The sequence below is a fragment of the Anabrus simplex genome, chromosome 3 (genome assembly GCF_040414725.1).
Source record: "Anabrus simplex isolate iqAnaSimp1 chromosome 3, ASM4041472v1, whole genome shotgun sequence".
Classification (NCBI taxonomy): Eukaryota; Metazoa; Arthropoda; class Insecta; order Orthoptera; family Tettigoniidae; genus Anabrus; species Anabrus simplex.
This window is the reverse complement of record NC_090267.1, coordinates 274425613-274448948: the sequence shown is the minus strand read 5'-3', so window position 1 is coordinate 274448948 and position 23336 is coordinate 274425613. Positions and strand designations below refer to the sequence as shown.

Genomic DNA, 23336 nt, shown 5'->3' with positions numbered 1-23336 from the left:
AGAGAGTTATCTAACTCCTCAGCTATTTCCCGCCAATATTCAGTTAGGCTGTTATACTCAGTACGCAGCAGTAATCCCATCTATCGGAGTTGAATGTCAGCATAAGAGACAAAGAACATTACAACAAACAACGGTCAGTGCAATGTTATTGTTGATCAATGTTACACGTTTTCAATATTGTAGGCCTTCACATTATTAATTGTCTTCCGGTTCTGAAATACCACTCTTATCATAGTCGGTACAGTAAAACTGAATAAAACATAAATGATTGGAAATTGTATTCTCTATAACTTTAGTTATGTAGTACTTTTCCATTGGACCAAGAATATAGGTATTTAAAAATTAAATTTTAGGTGCCTTCCCCTAAACTACCATTTCACCCAGGGTCAATAACATTGTTTATACTTCAACTGTAGTTTCTTATTCTCCGACTCTATATACCGATTTTCATTAAATTCTGCTTACCCATTTTCTCTGGGCTCGGCGTTGATATGGACTTAGCAACAAAAATCCTAATTCATGAATATCTGTGTTATCATAGCCAGTACAGTAAAAATGCATAAGACGTAAATGATCGGAAATGTAATTCTATATAACTTTAGTTAAGTAGTATTTATCGATATGACCACTAATAATATAAATATTTAAGTTATAATTTTAGGCCTTCCCCTAAACTACCATTTCACTCAGCATGAATAAAATAATATATAGCTAAGATTGTAGCGGCTCACCACCCGACTTTACATACCGATTTTTATTAAATTCTCTTCAGCCGTTTTCTCGTGATGCATGTACATACATACATACATACATACATACATACAGACAGACAGACAGACAGACAGACAGACAGACAGACAGACAGACAGACAGACAGACAGACAGACAGACAGACAGACAGACAGACAGAAATTACGGAAAAGTAAAAACTGCATTTTCTTGTTACTGTGGACATGATCAATACAGAAATACCATTATTTTCAAATTCTGAGCAATGTACAGACAAAACTCTTATTTTATATATATAGATTAAGATAAGCTTTATACACACTGTTCTGCTTGGTTCCTCCTTGACAAGAGTTTTTATAAATTCTATACAGAAAAAAAATTCTCTCTCTATATTTAGTCAGTTTATCAGTACATCAGTTCATTTAAGTTTACCATTACAACTAATTTTTACCAATGGTGAACATAAATGCCACAATTCAACCAACTTATCTAAAAAGTTTCCAAATACAGTTTCAATATCATTTTCTCCCATTTGAAATTCAAATACAAAGCCCCAGTTAATTTGTTAAAGATTTTCTATAAATATGTCAATATAATCATCAACCTAACTTTTTACCCCCATCAGAACAGGTTCGTCATTGTAAATTATGTCAGGCTGATTAATATATGAAAATACCATGACTTCATCAGAAAATGGCCAGCACACAAGAAAACAAATAAAAATGGAGAGAGACTAGTTGACCTGTGTCGAAACCATAACTTAATCTCAAAATCTACATGTTTTAAGAGGAAACCTCAAAAACTCAAAACATGGAAACACCCTGACTACACGAAAGGAGAACGGCAACTGGATCACATCTGCATGGACAAATACCCCCACAAAGAGATCTGTAACATCAAAGTCCGCCGAGGAATAGACACAGGTTCAGATCACTACGCAGTTAAAACTAAACTCACTCCCCAGAGGATACAACAAAAGCAAGCCCCTAAAACTATACGAAAAATAGATCCTACCCAGCTAATCAACAACAAAAATTACCAGAAAACAACTGAAAAAATAAAAATCACAGATAAACTTGAAGACTTAGTACACAATTAAACAAATTGCAGAAGACCTGGCTCCAATTAAACCACGTAAAAAACACCAATGGTGGAACAGTGAATGTGATGAAACAGTGGAGAAAAGACATCAGGCATGGCTATTACATCAGTCCCAAAAAACACAAATATCCTATCAAAATCTAGTAAAACAGAGAAAAGAAACTACCCAAGTCTTAAAGAATAAAAAGACATCATCATAAGTGACATACTGCAGTTAATTGAAGAACAATTCAATAAAACTCAATCAAGGGACTACTACAAAACCTTCAGAAAACAGCTCCAAAAATATGAACACCCAACCCTACTGATGAAGGATGAAAATGGTAAGTTGGCTCATAACAATAAAGACAATGCAGAAATTTTGGCTAAATATTCCAACAAGCTTTTAAATTGTGAGGAACCTACAGAACTCCTTCATTTGGACACCAACACCCCAATTAAAACACCACCAGAGAACATCAATACCACCACAATAAAGGAATAAATTAAAAAACTACAAAGCGCCAGGAGAAGATCAGAACTTTGCGGAAATCTGGAAATATGTAGGAAGATCAGCAATAGTTGCCCTCCATCGACAACTTGTCTCTATCTGGATTAAAGAAGAACTACCAGAACACTGGACAACAGCCCTCATTCACCCACTGCTCAAAAAAGGAGACAAAACCGACGCTAATAACTACAGGGGAATCTTGCTCCTAGACATAACATATAAAATATTTTCAATAATCACCCTTAATAGGATAAGTTTACAACTTGAGAAAGAACTAGGAGAATATCAAGGAGGTTTCAGACCCTGGAGGAGCTGTCCTGATCAGATCATGAGTCTTAAGTTGATAATGGACTATAACAGGAGAAGAAACAGAGATCTGGTGATAACATTTGTAGATTTCAAGAAAGCTTATGATTGTATCCATAGAGAATTTCTGTTTAAAATTTTAAGACATCTCGGACTACACCCCAAATTAATAAACATGATAAAATTGACTCTCACTAACACCAAATCAAAAATGAAGTTTAGGGGTGAAACATCACAGACATTTGAAATTAAAACTGGACTATGGCAGGGAGACGGGCTCTCACCACTATTATTTAATTGTGCTCTAGAAATGGTAATGAGGGAATGGTTTAGGAAATGTCTCCCAAAAATAAATATTGGCCAAAAATTCAAAACAAATTGCCTGGGTTTTGCTGACAATTTAGCATTACCAGCAGTGGACATGAAAGAAGCAAAAACCCAGATATCAGAACTTCAGAACATTGCAAATAAAATTGGCCTCATAATATCATTTGAGAAAACAGAAATTATGCCCCAAAAACCAACATAACTAAAAGAAGTTACCATAAATGGTAATAAAATCAAAATAGTAACTCAATTTAAATATCTTGGAGAAGTAATAACACATAACCTAAATGAAAAAATCTCAATCCAAACAAGAACAAATAGATTAGCTAAAGCACAAAAATTAACATGGGATATGTACAAAAAGAAATGTCTATCAATAAATTCAAAAATAAAACACTACAACACAGTTATAAAACTGGAAGCTACATGTGCAGCAGAAACACTTTTTCACCTGGATAAACAATCAAAGACTGACAGACTTCAGAAAATTGAAAGGAGGATTGGAAGAACCTGCATCAACAAAAAATACCAGAAAGATGGACAGTGGCAGATAACACCTAACAAAGTTATGTACAAAGAGCTAGAACCCATTACAGATACTATGCGTAAGAGGAGACTGGGATTCTTTGGACATGTCATAAGGATGCAGGATTCAAGACTTCTGAAACAACTAATACAACACAATCACATCTCAAAAAATACCACAACAGGATGTAAATGGATCAGAGAAGTAAGAGAGGATCTGAAGGAAATAGGCCTTACAACAGAAGACACCACAAATAAGATAAAATTGAATACAAAACTTAAGAATACAAACCTCCACTTTACTCTTACACAAAACAAACCAACAACATGCATATTTTTAATTGAGGAAAGGGCACGAAGATCGGAGCGCCTGAAGAAGTACTGGGAGGACCGCAAAACCTGAACAATCCCTTCAAAGAGACCTGAACGATGGACTGACTAAAGTGATCCTATGTGGTCATAAAAGAAGAAGAAGAAGAAGAAGAATGATACAAGCAAGGGAAATACGAAAAAATCGCACTGAGCCAGGTCAGGCGAGTAAGGTGTGTGGAGCAGCGGAACCATGCCATTTTTAGCCAAAAACTGTCTAACAGAGATGGCTGTGTGTGCAGGTGCATTGTCGTGGTGGAAGAACCATTCTCCTGTCTGCCACAAATCGGGTCATTTTTTACAAACACTGTTGCACAATCTTCTTAAAACTTCCAAATAAAAGGTTTGATTGACGGTCTGACCTGGGGGAAATGAGGGATGAGCTGTCAACCATTTCTAAAGATGACTTCAAAAAATGTTTCGAATAGTGGAAGCACCGGTGGGACAAATGTATCAGTTGTGATGGAGAGTATTTTGAAGGGGATAAGGTTGTTCTGTAAAAAAATTGGAAATATATAGCTTTTAAAAAATAATTCCATTTTTAGTACCCCATCGTATATCTATTAAATTACTTAATTCTATTCCTTTCTTTACAGTACTTCTGTAGTTCAACACTAACATTTTCATGTCATCCCTACTTGATTTCTAGATCCCTGTACTCTTATCATCACTCCCTAGTTCACCCTCTTTCCCTGAATGTACATCCCTATAAACCTCCTAAGCAAATTTCCTAACTTATATGTACCATTGTGGTTCAAGTAAAGGCCATCTGAGCATAGATCCCTAAAATCTTACCCTCTCATTAGGATCTACAAATCTAACTCCCAATTTCCCACATACCCATTCCATATTCTCATTTAAATCCCTAATTATCCTCCAGTCAGTATCCTTCCTACACAGTATCCCACTGATAACAATCTCTGCTTCCTTAAACTTCTTCTGTGCTGCTGTAACCAAATCCCACACATCCCCAGCTATGTTAGGACCTATTCCTGTTTGCCATACTTTATTGGTACCAACTGAAAAATTACCACCTTCTCCTTACCCTCCTCCCTCCCTTCTACTTTCCTAAACATCTGCCTAACCCACTTCCTGGATAACACTTTACTCTGGTTCCCTTTCCTACACACACTTTCCCCACATACCTGACAATTCAGTCACCCATGACCAGAGCCACAACCCCACCCTCCTCATTTGGTCCTCTCCTCTCCTGGTCTCCCTTAACTTCCCTGGCAGAACCCACTTCCTCCTCACTTTTCTCCCTCTCACTACTCTATTCCACCTTCCTCTTCCTATCCTCTACTCTACATTACTCTTTCCTACTGGTCCCTTTCCTCTTGTCCCACCCCTCCTCTGTAACTCTTCCCTGATCTCCATCTGCCCCCTGCTGATCTACCTGCAATGACTCATACAGATTCTTCACCGCAAATAGTTGGTAGTTGGTACTGTACTGTGTTGTATGTAAATGAAGATATATATAAAGGTGATCACAAATACCCCGCCCTCGAGCTAGAGGAACTAATCAGACATGGCTGAAATCCATGACCCAGCCAGGAATCAAACCTGTGATTCTCTGAACCGAAGGCCACAATGGTGATGATTCTGTTAAAGAGCTGGACTAGCCATTAAAGAGTATAAATAAGAAAAATAAAGTAACCTATCCAGAAAGGGAGTTTTTACAGACCTAGCTCAGGAGAAATATTTTGCCTTTGGGCAGAATAAACCCTTACCTTACCCCTGAGAGAAATCACTTTTATCTTCAGTAAAGCAATTAAGATTTTGAAGAACCAGTCAATATAGTGTTGTATTGGTGATGGTTTCTTATGTGGTCTCCAAATCCCAAGATTGCGGACTCAAATCCAGCAGCGGTAGTGGTATTCTTTGAGGGGGGGAAAAAAAGTAAAACTTTGTTATAAACCGCCCAACAGAGATCAGTTTTTCTGCCATCTGGTAGAGTAAAATGGAACATCAACATTGACAAGCTGGCGGTCTAAATGGCATCAGTTAAAAAATGTCTGCACATGGTACCTGAGGCCATACAATTATTATTATTTTATAATTATATATTGTGAAATTATATATTATATATTGCACAGGAATGAAGCAAAATGGTCTGGGAAAAAAGAGGATGGCAGGGAACAACAGACAAGCACTGAACACAACGCACTGCTATAATTTGAGATGTAGGATATGTTAAGATTCACAAGCAAAGAAAACGTACAATCAGTACATTTGTCACAAGCTTTGTTTGCCAAGGTATTAAGCGAGTTTAAAGTAGACACATTTATTGCAGGAGGGGGTCTTAATTCAATGTTTAAGTTATCTGTATTATGCAATTTGATTTACTGATGTTGCTTCCACTTCATTCCTGGATGATGAAAAGTTTGTCGTATGTGTCCTTCTCTGTGTTTACTGCTTACAGAGAGTGCAGGATGGTATATAGGTCTAGAAGGAGAGTTGCTAATATTCCTAGACTGTGATATCCATGATACTGGACATGCCTAAAGTGGTGGACAAAGATCAGTAGGATGACTGCTATTAGTGGGGGATACACCGAGGTGCTGGTCACTGTACCAACCACCATCGAAGAAAAGCCACTCTGCAAAGTGTACAAGAGAAGATGGGTGATACTCGCCATATTCATAGTCTACACAGGGGGCAACTCCTCACAGTGGTTAGAGTATGCCTGTATTTCTAATGTTGTCACCAAGTACTATAATGTCAGTAGCTATGCTGTTGACTGGACATCCGTCGTTTTCTTGCTTGTCTACACCCCTCTGATATTCCCAGCTTCATACCTAATAAACAAAATAGTGAGTTCTTCATTTTTACTTACAGTGAGAATGTTTTTTTTAACACAAATTCATAACATACTTTATGTTCAAAGTAGATAAGTTTCATGTTCCGTACTGATGATAGACAACTGTGGTACAGTACATTTGTCACGAGCTTTGTTTGCCAAGGTATTAAGCGAGTTTAAAGTAGACACATTTATTGCAGGAGGGGGTCCTAATTCAATGTTTAAGTTATCTGTATTACGCAATTTGATCCGCCTAATCAATTATTATTATTATTATTATTACAAGATATTAGAATCATTCCGTATTGACGGTTTTCACTTTACAAAGGTGAAAAATGAGAGTATCCTCCTATTCAATACAATAAATATTCCGTCATTAGACGGAGTAAACAAATTCAAATATGTTTCGGCTCGTTTGAGCCATCTTCAGTGAAAAATGAGAGGAGATTTGAAAATAATTTACATAATATAAGTTGAAAAAATGCTAAAAATCATAATGAAGGAGCAAATGAAAAAACAAACAAATTTGTTTATTAAATCACTGTATTATTTATATATATATATATATAGATAGATATGGGACTAGTTTCAACCTGAATTGGGATCATCATCAGCCTTATAATTTAACTTAGAAATCAAATTGGTATAGTACATAATAATATGTTGTATTTACATTTTGATGTTTAGTGTTGGCCAACTTTGAACATGCTAGCATATCCAAAATATAGTAATACAAAACACAGTGGTGAACTATCAGTTATGTTTGGCTTTAAACATAACTTACAAATAGTTTAAAGTTTCGCACTTCTGTTCACAGGCCGTGGGAATCCTCGGGCGGGTGCCATATGGCTTGTGTCAAGCCTGGCGTGATAAGAAGCGTTGACAGCTGAGGCAGCAGGATGTTTAGCTCTGTCGCTCAGTTTGCTAGTAACGATTGGACTTTTAAAGGTGTGTTGTAAGGTTATTATCATGAAGGTTAAGTATACTACGGCACAGAGAATATTTCTGATCCAGTGTTATTTGCACAAGAAGAAGAAACGAATTAAAAGGTGCCTTTCAAAATTCCGTAGACAGTTCCCCAGTACCATCAAAACGTTCTGTGCATCAACTCGTTCACAAATCGTTCTGTAACTAATAAGAAAAGACAGTGAAGGTGAACGCTCTCACACAGGAGAGGTTAGAAGGCAAGACTGCAAGTCAGTGCACATAAGTCGCTCCAGAGAGATCAGGAAACTGGTATTTCACATTCGTCAGCATGTAATGCAACAAAATTATTACATTTACGATCTTGCCAGACTCATACAGTCCATAATATACAGCCTACATATTTCATTGCAAGAATAAGATTTTGCAATTGGCCAATGAATAGTGTCCACGATGATATTGTAGATCCAAACTTTCTTTATATGAGTGACAAAGCATGGTTTCATTTGAGGGGATACGTCAATTCACAGAACAATAGGATCCAGGATACAGAGAACCCATACATTTTACAGTCGAGACCTCTGCACGACGTGAAAAGTGGGTGTATGGTGTGCTATTAGTACCCGACAAATTATCGGTCTGGTATTTTTTCAGGACAAAATTAATTCTGACCGTTATATTCACAATGCTCTCAAATCATTTTTTGCTGAACTGACTGAAGAAGATAAAAGGTATGGCTATTTCCAGCAATATGGTTCAACAGCTCATACAGTGCGTAGCTCTTTGCGATGGTTGCAGGAAGTGTTCGATGATGATCAGATCATCATCGATCTGTATTTATTTATTTATTTATTTATTCATTCATTTATGCATTCATTCATTTATTTATTTATTTATTTATTTATTTATTTATTTATTTATTTATTTATTTTATTTATTCTGATAATGTATATAGCTGGTGAATTCAGTTTTGTTTAGTTTCTATAGGCATAATCATGTCGCTTCTTTGAGACAACTACATCCACTTGCCACTGCGGGCACTGCACTTGCTGTCACTGCTTCTCTGCACTCCTATGCTTCAGTACTCCGTGATGAAATGTTTGAGAAATGCTAGCATGTTCAAAGTTGGCCAACACTAAACATCATTCATCATTTTATTTGATTTGATTTCTAGGTTAACTTATACGGCTGATGATGACCCCAACTCAGGTCGAATCTACAAATCGAACCCTGAAAATCTGAAATCCTGAGAAATCTGCATGAGATTTTTTGACAAATTTAAGTTTGAAAAACACACGCAAATAGGAGGAACTTATTTATTTAGTCATAAAACAATGATATATTCTACATTATAACCTTATTTTACATAACTAGTTGAAAAATTAACAAAGAAGTACAGTTAGTATGCCTAACAAAGTGTAATTGTGCCTACATACAGCACTAATGTCATCCAGGATTGAAAAACGGAAAGGTTGGTTAATGAAATAACAATAGAAACAATAGAAACACACAAAAAAATCACTTAATCTTTCACTTGAAATCAGTTATCTTTAATTGTTGAAGTGACAGAAACCCTCCCGTGGAGGCAATTGCGTACCAGCATCTCACGAACATGACATTGTTTGGCGTGGCTGCTGTGTGATGTTCTACGAAGCATAATGCAATGTCAAGAGCAGAGGTAGCATCAGTATAAGTCACATTGTCTGTTGAAGTTTCTTTTCCTCACTGTCACTAGCTACGTTGCCATCATGTTGACTTTGAACCAGACTCAATATTTCGTGTTTGCTGCATTCTTCATTAACATCAGCTGTTGCCCATGCCTTTAGACAGCCTTCTGCAGCATCCTCACAACCTGATACTTGCTGAATAAGATGAAGGAGCTCAGTGTTATCGTGTTGTATGACTAATATAGGGGTAGGTGTTTTCTCGAACTCAAGGCTACGCCAAAGCTTCTTCCATGATCTCCACAGTAAGTTCACACTTGTATTTTGCCATGATTCTGCAACCCAGTAAATAATGCCTTTTATTGTAACTTCCTCCAGCTTCTCAAGGATAGGAAGAGAATAATTTTCTTCATTAAGGTATCGTAAGTGCATTTTTCGGTAGCTTAGTTTTATATTCTGTAGAACACCCTGATACATAGGCTGCAGCAGCGATGTCACATTGGGAGGCTTTTATGTCCCCATATACCAACCGCATGTCTGATGGGTGAGGAGGGGCATTGTCTATGAGAAGTAAAGCTCGATGTGGTAGTCCATTATCTTCATAAAACTTTTTCACTGAAGGAACAAACTGCTTGGCATACCACTCATTAAAAAGGGAACTAGTCATCCATCACTTGTTTTGATTCCTGTTATATGCAGGGAGAGAATTCATATTCTTAAGGGCTCGTGGTTTGGCACATTTACCAATCACCATCAATGGAAGCTCGTTTGTTCCCATGGCATTACTGCAAGCCAAAACTGCAGGATGCAGTTTGTTCATTTTAAAACCTGGTGCAGAAGTTTCCTCTTGAGAAACAAGACTTTTATTGGGAAGGTCTTTAAAGTTCAACCCAGTCTCATCTGCATTGTAAATTTGCTGTGGAGTGTAGTTTCCTAAGGAAATCAAATCACCAAATTCCGCAGAAGCTTTGTCAGCTGATATATCCACTTATCAACAGTTGCCGTGCCTTTCTTCCATTGATCCAACCATCCGTTGTTAACAGTGAAGGCGGAATCACCATTCATTAGTTCGTTAAGCCGTAATGCCTTTTCTTGAATTAGTGGACCACTAATAGGCACTCCTTTCTGTCGCTCTTGTGAAAACCACATACACCAAAAAAAAAAAGCTTCATCAATTTTCCATTTATGGAAACTATTACATGATGCATTGTTTTAAGGTTTTATCAGTTGTTACAATGCAAGACTGTTCAATTTTGGCACGATTTTTTTTCCAGTCACTAATTGTTGCTTGACCAACACCAGACTCGGCAGCCAACTTTGTCAAACTTTCCCCAGCATCCAGATGCTTTCAAGCTTTTATCCATGGATAACTGCTAATTTAGTGTCTTGGCAGATACAAACTGCATGGCAGTGCGGATAATTTTGCTGATAATTTATAAATAATGGTGTTTATTTATTTTAACTCAGGTATACTCTTGTTTTTGCTTGTGGTTAGGCGACCCTTGACTTTGGTATAGGAGAATAGTGATAGCCTTGAGACCATAAAGCCGTAAATCTGACCTAAGACTAACTGGCTCTTGCCTGCAATTAATGGAAGGAATGAACAAAGTTCAATACGTCAGTAGCTGTCGCAAGAGAAAATCCCTTATTAACCTGTGATTGTAGAGATTCTGATGCCAGGTGTCAGGCCTAATGTATTATGTTAACAGATCTATCTGTTTCAATATATTGGGTGTAATATACTGTAGTTAAATATTTAAATTATCCGCAGATAACCATTTTGCAGATGCAGATAACCATTTGCGGATGCGGATGAAGGAATTGCAGATGCGGATATTATTTTGTATATCTGCGCAGGGATCTAGTCATATTGACGAGGTTGTGAAGCTCTTCACATGGTGTTGAGAGTATTTATGGGTTGTGGTAAGTTGTGGAGTGTGTATAAGTCTCTTGTAAGACCCCAATTAGAGTATGGTTACAGTGTATGGAACTCACACCAGGATTGCTTGATCTGGAGAAGATCCAAAGGATAGCAGTTCGATTTGTTCTGTGATTTCTGACAAAGGAGTAATGTTCTAAAAATTTTGCAAACTTTGGGCTGGGAAGGAGATGAGATACTTGTCTATGTGGTATGTTTCAAGCTGTCAGTGGAGAGATGGTGTGGAATGGCATTAGTAGATGAATAAGCTTGAGCAGAGTTTTTAACAGTAGGAAAAATCATACCTCCCCCACGGTCTGGTACCTTGACGCGGTGGGGAGGCTTGCATGCCTCAGCGATCCCAAGAGTGATGCCGGCGGGAGCTTTGGCTCCTGGCAGGGTCACCCTTGCCGGTAAGGTCGAGGGTGAGGGGCCAGACTAAATGACAGACCTTCAGCTGTAGGATCTGAAGGAAGAAAATCTTTGTCTCAGGGCGGGGCAAGGGGTGAATACAATGGTGAACGATCATGTACTCATTTATAGTGGAGTTAGCAACAGACTACGGGCCAAATCAGGAGTAGCACTACTGGTCCACAAGAGCTTCAGAAACAAGATTCAAGAATGGAAAATCCACACGGATAGGATTCTCATGGTCAGCATACAATTAGATCCTGAGAGAGAGCTGATGATGTTTATTGTGGTTTACAGAGTGAACGATGATGTAAGAAAAGAGGAAAAGGATAGGCTCTACGAAGAGCTCCAGAATATGGTGGACGACACTCAAGGGGAAATCATTGTATTAGGAGATCTCAACAGCAGAGTCGGAAACCAGCCAGAGGGGAGTGGCGGAGCTGTTGGCTGGCATGGTGAACACATGGTTGACAACAATGGTGAGAGGATTGTTGATTTGTGCGTTGCCAATAATCTTGTCGCAGTGAACACCATGTTCCCACATAAGATGATAAATATGTACACGAGGGAGGAACCCAGCTGAGATGAGCGCTCCATCATAGATTATGTGTTAGTGAAGAGAGATCACCTCCAGAAGGTGACAGATTGTCGAGTTTAGCGTGGTTACGAAATAGGAAGTGACCATTTTCTCTTGGTAACAACAATGGAAACTACAGCAAAAGTAAAGAGGAAATAACCTAAGAACAAGCAAGAAAAGATTAAAGGTGTACAAGTTAAGAGAGAACAAGGAGGTACAGGAGCAGTTCACACAGGAAGTGGAGGAGGAGTGTCAGAGGATAGAGAGAGGATCAAGGAAATGGACCTGGAGGGAACATGTTCAAGAAGATACTACTAGTAGCAGCAAGTAAACTATGTGGAACAACAAAGGTGGGGGAGTACAAGAAAAGAACAAGATGGTGGAATGATGACATCAAGGAAGAAGTAAGAAAGAAAAAGGAAATGTGGAAGAAATACTTAAGAAGCAAGGATGCTGAGGACCATGAGATGTATAAGGAACAAAGAAGAAAAGTTAAAGACCTAGTGAAAATAGCAAAAAGACAGTCTTGGGAAGAATTCTGACAAAGAATGGAGAAAAATTATAAAGAGAACCGGAAGCTGTTCTATAGAACACTGAAAAACATGAGAAAGGAGAAACAATGCCCTCTAAAGTTTATAAAAGATAAGGAAGGGAAATTCTTAACAGAAGAGAAAGAAATAATGGAGATGTGGCAAGAATATTTTAATGATTTATTGAATGGAAATGAGAATGAAGACAGCCCATGGTCAAGTGAGGAAAGAGAGGAGATGGGGAGAGAAGGAGAACAAGAAGAAGGATAAGACTTAAGGAAAAATGAAATCAATCAATCAATCAATCAATACTGATCTGCATTTAGGGCAGTCGCCCAGGTGGCAGATTCCCTATTTGTTGTTTTCCTAGCCTTTTCCTAAATGATTTCAAAGAAATTGGAAATTTATTGAACATCTCTCTTGGTAAGTTATTCCAATCCCTGACTCCCCTTCCTATAAATGAATATTTGCCCCAGTTTGTCCTCTTGAATTCCAACTTTATCTTCATATTGTGATCTTTCCTACTTTTATAAACGCCATTCAAACTTATTCGTCTACTAATGTCATTCCACGCCATCTCTCCGCTGACAGCCCGGAACATACCACTTAGTCGAGCAGCTCTTCTTCTTTCTCTCAATTCTTCCCAACCCAAACATTGCAACATTTTTGTAACGCTACTCTTTTGTCGGAAATCGCCCAGAACAAATCGAGCTGCTTTTCTTTGGATTTTTTCCAGTTCTTGAATCAGATAATCCTGGTGAGGGTCCCATACACTGGAACCATACTCTAGTTGGGGTCTTACCAGAGACTTATATGCCCTCTCCTTTACATCCTTACTACAACCCCTGAACACCCTCATAACCATGTGCAGAGATCTGTACCCTTTATTTACAATCCCATTTATGTGATTACCCCAATGAAGATCTTTCCTTATATTAACACCTAGATACTTACAATGATCCCCAAAAGGAACTTTCACCCCATCAATGCAGTAATTAAAACTGAGAGGACTTTTCCTACTTGTAAAACTCACAACCTGACTTTTAACCCCGTTTATCAACATACCATTGCCTGCTGTCCATCTCACAACATTTTCGAGGTCACATTGCAGTTGCTCACAATCTTGCAACTTATTTATCACTCTATAGAGAATAACATCATCCGCAAAAAGCCTTACCTCCGATTCCACTCCTTTACTCATATCATTTATATATATAAGAAAACATAAAGGTCCGATAATACTGCCTTGAGGAATTCCCCTCTTAATTATTACAGGGTCAGATAAAGCTTCACCTACTCTAATTCTCTGAGATCTATTTTCTAGAAATATAGCAACCCATTCAGTCACTCTTTTGTCTAGTCCAATTGCACTCATTTTTGCCAGTAGTCTCCCATGATCCACCCTATCAAATGCTTTAGACAGGTCAATCGCGATACAGTCCATTTGACCTCCTGAATCCAAGATATCTGCTATATCTTGCTGGAATCCTACAAGTTGAGCTTCAGTGGAATAACCTTTCCTAAAACCGAATTGCCTTCTATCGAACCAGTTATTAATTTCACAAACATGTCTAATATAATCAGAAAGAATGCCTTCCCAAAGCTTACATACAATGCATGTCAAACTTACTGGCCTGTAATTTTCAGCTTTATGTCTATCACCCTTTCCTTTATACACAGGGGCAACTATAGCAACTCTCCATTCATCTGGTATAGCTCCTCTGACCAAACAATAATCAAATAAGTACTTCAGATATGGTACTATATCCCAACCCATTGTCTTTAGTATATCCCCAGAAATCTGATCAATTCCAGTCGCTTTTCTAGTTTTTAACTTTTGTATCTTATTGTAAATGTCATTGTTATCATATGTAAATTTTATTACTTCTTTGGCCTTAGTCTCCTCCTCTATCTCGACATTATCCTTGTAACCAACAATCTTTACAATCTTTACATACTGCTGACTGAATACTTCTGCAGTTGGCTATTAAACAACTCAAGAATGGAAAGGCCCAAGGGCATGATGGAATTACCCCAGAAATGATTAAGAACTTGGGAAAGAAAGCAGAAGTCTTTCTATTCAAGATTATGGTGGAGGCCTGGAGAACAAAAAAGGTACCTAGGAATTGGGAGGTAGCAGTCATCATCCCCATCTTTAAGAAAGGAGACAACCGAGAGTGCAGTAATCATCGTGGCATATCCTTGTTAACAGTGTCTGGGAAGGTCTTCCCAAAGATCCTGGAGACTAGGTTAAGAAAGGAGGTAGAGGCTAAACTTGAAGAAGCCCAGTGTGGCTTCCATCCAAACAGAAGCACGCAAGATCTCATATTTACTGTTAGGATGCCCAGGGCAAAGCTACTGGAGAAGAACAAGACCTTTCATGCTGCCTTTATTGACCTGAAACAGGCATTTGACAGAGTCCCGAGGTCCAAACTCTGGAAAGTCCTAAAGGAGTATGAAGTTAGCAAGTCACTTTGCAGTTCAATCACGAGTCTGTATAAGAACTGTCGGAATTATGTGCGGACAGGAAATGTGAGGTCAGCAGTTCACTACGAGACAAGGAGTCCGGCAAGGCTGCAGTCAGCCCTCTTCTTTTTATCATGTACCTTGACCAAATTATGAAACTGTGTCATGAGAGAATCAAGAAATTGATGGTCAGAAATTACCTCATGCGATCAGTACGATTTTCCGATTTTCTGTCCAGGCATTTGCTGATGACCTGATTGTTGTTGCCTCCAGCGAACAAAACCTACAACACAACATCAACATATGGGTGGAAGAGCTTAAGAAAAAAGGTATGGAGGTGAATGTGGACAAGACAAAGACTATGGTTATCAGCAGGAATGAGGAGAGACACTGTATCATCATCCATAGTAAACCATTAGAGCAAGTCACCAAGTTCAAGTATCTTGGCTCAATCATCAGCTCAGATGGGAAGATGGAGGAGGAAATAACAGAAAGAATAGGAACAGCAGGGCGCTTGTTCAATGCCATCTGAACATACTTCCTCAACAAGAAGGAGATCTCAAAGGGCACAAAGTTAGCCGTTTACAAATCCGCCTTTGTACCCACTCTGACCTATGGCTGCGAATCCTGGGCACTAACAGAAAGAACCAAGAGCAGAATCCAGGTGGCAGAGATGAGATACCTCCAGAAAGTAGAGGACAAAACCAGGAGGGACAGGATCCGGAATACAGCCATCTGGAAAGTAATGAAGCCTCTAGAGAAAACCATCCAAGAATATCAATTGAGATGGTTTGGACACATCCACGGAATGTCGACAGACCACTTGCCGAGGTTAGTGAGGGAGGTGAGAGTGGAAGGAAGGAAGGCTTGAGGAAGACCACAGAAGTCATGGGAAGAGGGGATTAGAGAAGCACTGCAGGAGAGGGGACTCTCTGAACGAGAGGCCGTTGCCATTACTGGAGATAGGAGTAGATGGAGATCTCTCGTATTCACGACACCTCATGGTACAAGAAGACCGGATTAAGTAACTAAGTAAGGAAAATCACAATATGAAGTTAAAATTGGAATTGAAGAGGACAATTGAGGCAAATATTCATTTATACGATGTGTAGTCGCAGTCGGTGTCTACACCAAATAATAATAAATATGAATAATATAGGAACTGAATTAGAAAAATAATAATAATATGAATTAGGAAAATGAGCATGAACACTTAATAATAATAATAATAATAATAATAATAATAATAATAATAATAATAATAAAAGGGAAAACAGAAAAAATTATAGTATGAATGGTAATAATATCAATATGGAGGAAAATAGAAAAAATCAATGTTCCGGCAGTTCACATCTAAGCTTGGAGAATAAGATGGTTAACTTATCAAACACGCAAAATCAAACCATTCGCAAGGTAAACGTGACTTACAGGCCTAACGACGACGGGAAGGTATTACTTCATGGGGAAGAAAAAGGTTCACAATGATCACCCTCAGACTAATAATTATTGACAAAATGAGAGATACAATTTCAAATGAACAAAAAAAGAATTGCAGATTAGCTGATACTTAACACACCAAAACAAAGGATGTTTAAATAGACTTACAAACCAAACTGGCAATCTAATTAAGCTCTTCAGGCATGAACGAACATTGACATATAAGTTCACATTTAAGTAAAGTTTACAGAATTAAACGAAGCATCCTTGAAAGAATCAAAAATTTAATTAATGTGATGTACAATATGTTATTCAAAAGGAGTGTTGCATTTACTTTTTCTTACAAAATATTAAGCCTGAAAATGGTTTGCCTCCAAAAACAACATATTGCAGACTAGCTCAACAGCTAATTCATACTGATGCTCAATTTAGGTAAATGTGGAAATCTAGAGGAAACTTCGGCACACAAAATAAAATTCTACATAATCACGAAAGTTACATTAAATGAGAAAGGTCCGAAACACATGAATGAGTTTAAATTAATTATAATGCAATAACTTAGCGCTTACCGTAAGAGACCGGGGACCCAAGCTGGGATAGACGCAAGATGCATCCACCCGCTGCAGTGATCCGAATTCAAAGACACGGACAAATTGACTCGCACACGCGAGGATCCAACAACAGGAGATCGTACAATTGCAAGTAGCCAATGACAACACTCCAGATTACAACTTTTATTATAATTTGGATCCACCTTATTCAATACATAAAAACTGTCGCTTAGATGAAATTACAACATATATTTCAATCAGAACTAGTTTCAACACCTCTCTGCTGATATAGGTTCTTGGAAAAATTGGCAATCACATAAGTTTATCTACGTCAAAATGAACACAATTTAAAACCATGCTAATGCCATAAAATATAACAGGTTTTCCGCGGTAGGCCAGCATGTACATGATCTAAAGCATAAATTCACATCTATAGAACAGGACATTGAGATCTTGGAGAACTTAGGAAAAGGAAGTTTGCTGGACGTTATGGAGGGTTGCTATATACACCTGGAACAGTACTTTAATCCAAACCTAAATTTGAATGAAATTTCTGAAAAATCAAATATTATATTTGATTTCCTTATTGCGTTTTTAAAAAATGTACATATCCCGTTCAATAGGACGGTGTTCCATATTATGTGTAATAGCTTTACTAGTTGCTTTTTATGACCACGCCCTCCGGAGCTCCAACAATTTGCCATTCCTCAGTTGCTCCTCCCACTTTCCTCTATTTTCCCCCTTCGATCCCAACCAACCTTGGACACTTGATTACTATCACAACACTGCTCACTAGCCTTCATTGTGCTTCGCATGGACAGCGATCTTTTGAGGTGAGTCACCTAAAAACCCGGCAGAGGTAATCAGATTTTTGAAGGGCGGAAAAAAGTCCATTCGACACTCCATGTCGTACGATGTTGGCATGTAAAAGATCTCTGGTGACACACTTGGTGTTTACCCAACAAAATTCATTAAATCTCAGCCATAGACGCCCAAGAGAGTTTCGGTTTACTCGGTCTGCCATCTAGTGGGCCTAGAGTAAAATGGAACATCGAAATTGACGAGCAGACAGCCAGATGGCATCAAATTGAAATGTCTGCACACGGTAGCTGAGGCCATACGATTATTATTATTATTATTATTATTATTATTATTATTATTATTATTATTATTATTATTATTATTATTATTACGTAAGAACGTTTACGTTATAAGACGTAATTTTATATATTGCCTCTTCAGTTAAGTGATAGTTTATTACATTCCTATTATTACAGGTCCGCATTGAACTGGGAACGTTGTACTTGTTAACATCTTAAAGGACCGATTGCTCGTTTCCACCTCACTAGGATTGCTCCATTAAAGCGACTCTGAAGATTTTATTGAAGTATTTTACTATGATTCTACGTCACGTTTTAAGAAGTGTGATAAATTAAGCTAATGTTTCTTCAAGACTATTTTATTTTTAAGTTGTTCTTTTAAATCCACGTTATTGTATAAGTGAGCAAACCGGTTTGCATATGTTTTCATCATTTTATGGTTTCTCGCAAGTCTCAGACTTGTAGAAAATATGGGCTTAGAGACAGTATAATCATAACACAGTTTTAAGTTGTTAATATGGTTTTAAATTGTGTTCCATTTGACGTAGATAAACTTATGTGATTGCCAATTTTTCCAAGAACCTATATCAGCTGATGATGACGCAGAGGGGCGTTGAAACTAGTTCTGATTGAAATATATGTTGTAATTTCATCTAAGCAACCGTTTTTATGTATTGAATAAGGTGGATCCAAATTATAATAAAAGTTGTAATCTTGGTTCAATACGGACAAACAATGAAGTTTATTAATTTAACACTCCAGATTCCCAAATTCACCAACAAAAAATGCCAATATACTGGCCAATAGACACAGGTCTTATTGTGACCAATCCAAATTCTACATTTTTAATTAATTTAACACTCCAGATTCCCAAATTCACAAACAAAAAATTCCAATATACTGGCCAATAGACATAGGTCTTATTGTGACCAATCCAAATTCTACATTTTTGATGATAAAGCATTTCACATTTCTATCAGAACACAAAAGTTTTCATCAGCGAAAACCACACATGTGGTATAGGCTGCCTCAAAATTTTAAAAAAAAAGCAAAGCAAAGTCATCTCCATACAGGCCATGAAGGCCCTTGGAGGGTGGAAGGTAAAGGTTTCCACCATTCGTAACCTCGGCACGTAATGGGGAAGAGTAGTTAGCTCTATGCCTGACCGCCTTTACCCCCAGGAATTAACCTGGTACTCATTTTTGGTGTAGGCTAAGTGAACCTCAGGGCCATATGCACCTCCGGAAGTGGAAATCTCGTTTCTAAAATTTTGCAACTTCCTGACAGGGATTCGAACCCACATCCTTCCGGGTGAACTGAGCATGCCTTTACCGCCTCAGCCAGGCAGCCCCTGCCTCAAAAATAAAGCCCTTTTATTTCCAGCACCTTACAGTTCTTGATGGACAGAATATACAATGATAATACCATTTAGTTCAGTAATTTTTCTTCTTCTTCATACAATAATTAAAAAATAACTTTCAATAAATTACTTTTTTTAAATTTCTTCTTCCAAGTCCATAGTCCATATTATTCAATACAATACAATATGATACAATACAACACAACTACATGAAATTTACAGTTCCAAACAATATGTCATTAATTCTTGATCTGTTCAGAAAAATAAAATGGTAAAACAACATATTAAGCATTTATGTGGCTTCACTGATTTCTGTTCACTGCTGTTCAACAATGATCACATCTTCCCTCCCCTTTAAACTCGAGCTACGCTCGAAAGAAACAAATACTTTCAACAAATACATTTTAACTTTTACTGAGGGGTTGGGACCACACACACCATCCGACACTTTACACCACAATATTTTCGTTCTCTTCAGGAACGTCCATACAGGCCGAAAAGTCACAAGGTAACCACCGGTATTGCTGTCCAATGTAGGCACTGGGCCCGGATGCACCAATGACCTCCATCATTTCCAGTCCCACCGAGGCCACCAGCAGAGCCACCTTTCAGCACACTTGTGTAGTAAACTGGCTTAAACAGGCAGGGAGTGTGGTGCAGTACTGCCAACTACCACTCGTAGGAACACCTGCCCACTCCAGCATCGGATATTAGTGGCCAACAGGCAATATAGCAGCCTCCAAACAGGCACCATCATTTGAAGAAGGACCATGGTATCGCAGCCACTGCAACAGAAATCAATCCGCAGTAGAAAACAGAAGACATCGGGAAATGCCATCATCCGACCATCCGGAAGAGCTTTTAAGAATAATGAAGGGCTGAAGAGTGGATTTTCAATTTTTCCTCCTACACTAACTGACTTAATTAGAGGCACCAAACCGGTGACTCCACAAAGCTCTTTGGTGGGGGCCCCTCCCATAGACCTGGGATACCTCAGCCCCCACTGGCAAGTGCTATTTTAAAATTTCAAAAGGAAAAAAATTTGAAAGACTAAAAGAAAATATTCCGGAGTTAACCCTATTACCAGTAAATTTACAGAAAATTCCTAGTTATATACATTAATGAAAATCTAAATCTTACCCTAATTACGTTACACTACAGTATACCTAACACGGTCGCAAACGACTATACTCATTACAACTAAAACAATTCCTAATTAACCTATAGAATTGCCAATGTATCTGGCCAACCTTTTACTCCTCCCCACACAAAAATTGCTTACAACTAAAATTCCTTGTAACTACCCCAATTCAAATAAAGAAAATTCACCAGGAAAATACATTTTAAAATACATGTTACTGAGGATACAGCAGAACACATTACCATTCACTCAATTCAGCTTTTCAAGCACTACAGGTATGACAGGTCAGCATAAAAGAGAAAGCATCCACCAAGTAATAAATTACCGAAACTAGACCTTCATAGACTAAAGCACTAAGTACCTACAATCTTACCATTTAGGCACATCATACACTACCATATCCTCTTTAAAATTTTCCACTAAATTAAATTACTGTGTGCATTTTTAACTGCCCAACATTTTTTTAAAACAAAATAAATAGAAGGAAAATTTAGGATGTTGCAAGGGAACTCAAAACAGGGAAACAACTACTTAAGTTAACAAGTTAGCTTGCAACATTACTACAATATTCCATTAAATGAGGTTAGTAAGTCACTATTCATTTACTATGTCATGTACTCATTATTAAAATTTTAACACAGATAAAACTCACATTACATATCACGTGTCACACCAGTCAAATTAAGACGTAATTAAGCCAGGAATACAGAATTTAAAGATCACATTAAATTTACCAACAGAAACTCCAAAATGAAAAACAAAAGCAATGCAAGAGTGCACATACAGAAATCCAACTCACTGATATAAGCAATAAAAGGCACAAGTAACACCTTCATACCAGAGACTATCAGATTACAGCACAACACATAAAGATCACCAAGCCTATCTGTCCTCCAACACACAACACAAGAACACACATGAAACACAAGTGTGATGACCCCTGAATCCAGCAGTACCAATCAATGGAAAAAGGCACAAAACAACCTCAATAGTACTGATTCCATCACACGAGATTACAATAATACAATTCACACACAAACACACCAGTGCGATGACCCATACATCAAGTAGTACCCACAAAAGAAAAGGACCGAACATGACCTCAAATGGCACAACATGTCCTCAAGTACCCTTCAATCCATCACATGACTATGAGACTCTTAGGGCCAATATCGTACTCCCAGGAGAGGAATGGCCTCTCAGTACCTTAAGCCCTAAGTCTCAATACACACACAAATGCCCTCCCAAGGCAACCAAGACAAACACAAATGACACAAGAGTGGAAGGACAGATACAGCAGGGCTACAAAATTTAGAAAACTTACTCAGTCCACAGGATCCCATACTTGAACAAACTGGGTAAATAAATTTAGAAGACACGAAACAAAAACAAACAAAAATTTAACACCGAAAAAATCGAACAAAACAAGAATAATGGACAATTAATTGATGGAGCTTTGCTAAATTGTAACACCACTAAAAGCCATATGCCATTTCATTTCACCTTCAAAATTTCACTAGTGACTAATTTAAAATACCAGAAACAAAATCTTGATGACCTTCAAACCAACTACGAATTTAACCAAAATTAATAGCTCAGCATAATGATACTGAAATAAACATTTGAAGATCTTCCTAGTATTAATTTACAATAACAATGGACATTGTTCTCCATCTAGGCACCTAATATTGGGCCAAAGATTACAGAAGAATCTCATATCATATACACCAGATTTCACAAATGTCACGAGTACAAGTGCAGAACCGTAACCCGCCAAAATTTTCCAATATGGCCTTAGGTGACGCTGGTCTGTAGATATGGTGAGCACATTTCACCCTACAAGACTATCCCAGTCCTCGTAGAACTCTCCCTAGCAAGTATAGGAATACATGGGTAAATAAAGTGACAACGAAAGAGACACTTACATGATGGAAACGCTCAATAGACGAACTAGGAAATTTTCACTCGGATTAAAAGATCCCATACTCTCTAATCTGATCGGGGAATTTAGTAACTGGCTGGGAACCGCTCCAAATAGTCCCATACCTACTTGGAAACGAAACCAGATACAGTAGAAAACCAAACACAACACAATACATGTCCAGAAATTTTTATATTCACTGAGCCCAAAGCACAACACAAAAGATAACTTTGAAAGATCACACATGAAAAATAATACTAAAGAAAACTCAGCAGGTGACAAGAAACAAAATTTAAAAATAATTCGCTGAAACACCAAATTTGAAAAACACAAAACACTCAAATGACCGATGAAATTACGAATTTTAAATTCAAAATATTGCCAAAAATGTACAAAACAGAAATTTTGGAAAAATTAATGAGACTCCATGCTAAAATTAACCAGAACACAATGATTAGTACGACAATCCACACTACAATTTATATCATCTGGAAGAAGCACAAGAAGATTACGACACAAGTAATTTTATAAGATGGAATTGAGCGCTCATAAACTCGAGGTAGGTCAGTAACCAACTGTCTCCAACAGATAAGCACACCAGCCATTCAAAGATAACATGAAGTCTGACAAGAAAGTACAGTACTTAGCATAATTTCATGGCATACCAGAAGTTCAAAGCAACAGGTAAT

At 37.8% G+C, this 23336-nt stretch overlaps 1 protein-coding gene across 4 annotated transcripts in view; it reads left to right on the top strand.

Moving 5' to 3' along the window:
* The first annotated feature begins 6230 nt into the window (after nucleotides 1-6230).
* Nucleotides 6231-23336, top strand: part of LOC136866248 (heme transporter FLVCR2) — a 118284-nt gene continuing 101178 nt past the window's right edge. For 3 of the 4 annotated variants that reach the window (XM_068226671.1, XM_068226670.1, XM_068226672.1), the window contains exon 1: nucleotides 6231-6660. In XM_068226671.1, coding sequence (XP_068082772.1) covers nucleotides 6376-6660 — 285 coding nt within the window. In that variant the 5' untranslated portion in view covers nucleotides 6231-6375. The remainder of the gene's footprint in view (nucleotides 6661-23336) is intronic. The other variant, XM_068226673.1, reaches the window with a different exon arrangement.